The sequence below is a fragment of the Raphanus sativus genome, unplaced genomic scaffold (assembly GCF_000801105.2).
Source record: "Raphanus sativus cultivar WK10039 unplaced genomic scaffold, ASM80110v3 Scaffold0134, whole genome shotgun sequence".
In the NCBI taxonomy this organism is placed as follows: Eukaryota; Viridiplantae; Streptophyta; class Magnoliopsida; order Brassicales; family Brassicaceae; genus Raphanus; species Raphanus sativus.
In genome coordinates, this window is record NW_026615454.1 from 1 (window position 1) to 2395 (window position 2395).

The 2395-nt window shown below is 38.3% G+C and overlaps 1 protein-coding gene across 1 annotated transcript; it reads right to left on the bottom strand.

The window, feature by feature from the left end:
* Positions 1–472: 472 nt before the first annotated feature.
* On the bottom strand, positions 473–1776 carry LOC108816239 (cytosolic sulfotransferase 18). The gene has a single exon (XM_018588809.2). The coding sequence runs from the start codon at positions 1668–1670 to the stop codon at positions 609–611; it is 1062 nt and encodes a 353-aa protein (XP_018444311.1). The 5' UTR covers positions 1671–1776; the 3' UTR covers positions 473–608.
* Between the last annotated feature and the right edge of the window lie 619 nt (positions 1777–2395).

Sequence of the window (2395 nt, forward strand, 5' to 3'; positions counted from 1 at the left end):
ACAATTTTATATCATTTTATTAGTTTTATACATGTTGATTTAATATATGTCAGATATATATTAATTATTAGTAAGAAAATAGTAAAATCTATTATATTTACTAAAATTTATTTTTAAATATAAGTTAGATTTAAAAAATTTCTTACTGCACATGATGCAGGAAAACAGCTAGTTATATTATAAACTAACACTATTAAAATAAAATTTATTATATAATAGAGTTATTCTATTTTTGTGTAAATTCTAGATAGAAAAATAGTGTGTTACTGGAGATGGAGATCCTCTTATACATTAACGCGAAATACGATGTAATCTTCCTTTTTTTTTGATATATCTACTTGATGTGATCATATATGTATAATGTATATGAATATAAAAACACAAGTTGCAGAGGATCGAGACTATCATGCAAAGCAATGCATTCATGCACCATATCATGCAAAGCCAATACCTTTTTCCTATAGACAATACATTCACATGAAACAGACACAAGTTTTATTCATCCAGTATGTAACGTAGTACATATTTAATCAAAGAGACTAAAAGAGCAAACTTATGCTTTAAACAGTCATACAAGGATCAGTCATCTCTCCCAAACAAGAACTAGCTCATTTACCATTTCCAAGCAAACCAGTACCCTTGAATTTGTCTTCCATTATTCCATCCATACGAGCTGCCATGTCTGGAGTCAGATAATTTTTCCAATCTCCGGTCTTTCCTTTCCTGAAAAACGCGCTGTTTACATAAGGAGAAGGACGGTCTCCTCTCTTCTTATCTCCTTTGTTAGATTCAAGGTTCTTCATTGTCTCGAAGCTGCAAAGATTTACAACTTTCTCGACAGCCCCATTCTTCTCTTCCTCAGCTGTGAATCCATAACCCATAAACTCAGCCAATCTCTTCACATGAGGCAAGGGATCAGCTCTCACAGTCTCGTACTTAAGGAACAAAATCTTATCTGGATTCTCTCGGTGAGCTTTCCAATACTCCAAAACATGATCAAGATAAGGACATTCCCCGGAAATACCTTGGCAGAACATATCAAAACACTCCTCAAGACTATTGAGCTCGCCACGTTCTGACCTTTGCTTTCCGTTGAAATTCCAAAAGGAGATGAAAGTGTCCTTTGGGTCTCTCCATATGTAAACCATCTTACAACCCGACTTCACAACTGAATCAGGTAATAACTCATGTGGCAAATGAGTTGCAAACAGAGTGTTCCCTTTGTCTTGGAGAACATCAATGTGTGGGAACAGAGGGAACTCGATCTCAATGAAAGGAACAAGCTCGTGAGGGTTACGTTTGAGGAGAGGGTTTGTGGAATCTTCGAAGCGAGATCGATTGGCTATTGCGAATGTTAGTGATTTGAGCCAAGTGGTACCTGTCTTCGGGTAGCTACAGACGAGGAAGTCACTAGGTCGAGCTTGGAAGAACTCTCGTGCGTAAAGAGAACCTTCGAGGATATGCTGTACCCACCAGTGACCACAGTACTTCATAAAGGGAGCTTTGGGCCTCCAACCTTTCACGTGAGGAAACGTGGAGATCAGGTCTTGGTACCGTTTCCGATTCTTCTCGAACTCTGTTGCCTCTTTCTCGGTCTCGTCATGGTTTGGCAAGGTAGTGTCGGTTACGGTTCCTGTTGCCATGGGAGGACATGTGTTTCTGATAGACATGTGTTTCTGATAGACATGTGTTTTTGATCTGTATGAGATGAGAGATGGTTGTTGTTCGGACAAAGATCGGTTCAGGGCGGCATTTTATATTAGAAAGCAACGAACGACATTTCTCTGGCCCCTATTCAAATATTTGTGTAAAGAAAAATGTTTAAATTAAAAAGAAGTTATAAAATATCGAGAGTAGATAAAAGACATTGACTTTTGTTCACTAATTGGCAATTTATGTTTTCTTTTGTCGTTTTATTAATCATAACTACTCCATTTTTTTTTTTCTAATACCCACCCAATTCCTTTTTTCTTAGACAGTACATTGACATGAAACAGAAACATGTTTTATTCATCAACACATAACGTAGTACACATAGATAAGCGTGACAAAAGGAGCGAACATATGCTTTAAACAAGGACCGATCATTTCCCGCGAACAAGAACTAGATCATTTACCATTTTCAAGCAAACCAGTACCCTTGAATTTCTCTTCCATTATTCCATCCATACGAGCTGCCATGTCTGGGGTCAGATAATTCACCCAATCTCCGGTTTTTCCTTTCCTGAAATACGCGCTATTTGTATAAGGAGAAGGATGATCTTCTCTCTCCAACCGGGGCTTCTAGCTCAGTTGGTAAAGGGTTCACAGCTGTGAGTTCCGCCACCTGGGTTCAAATCCCGGCCACTGGAGAATTAACATTTCGGCATCGCCAGGGACAGAAGACCGACATGTG

Bases quoted from the DNA above. Each gene is read 5' to 3' on its own strand.
- LOC108816239 (XM_018588809.2), bottom strand. From the start codon at position 1,670: ATGTCTATCAGAAACACATGTCCTCCCATGGCAACAGGAACCGTAACC.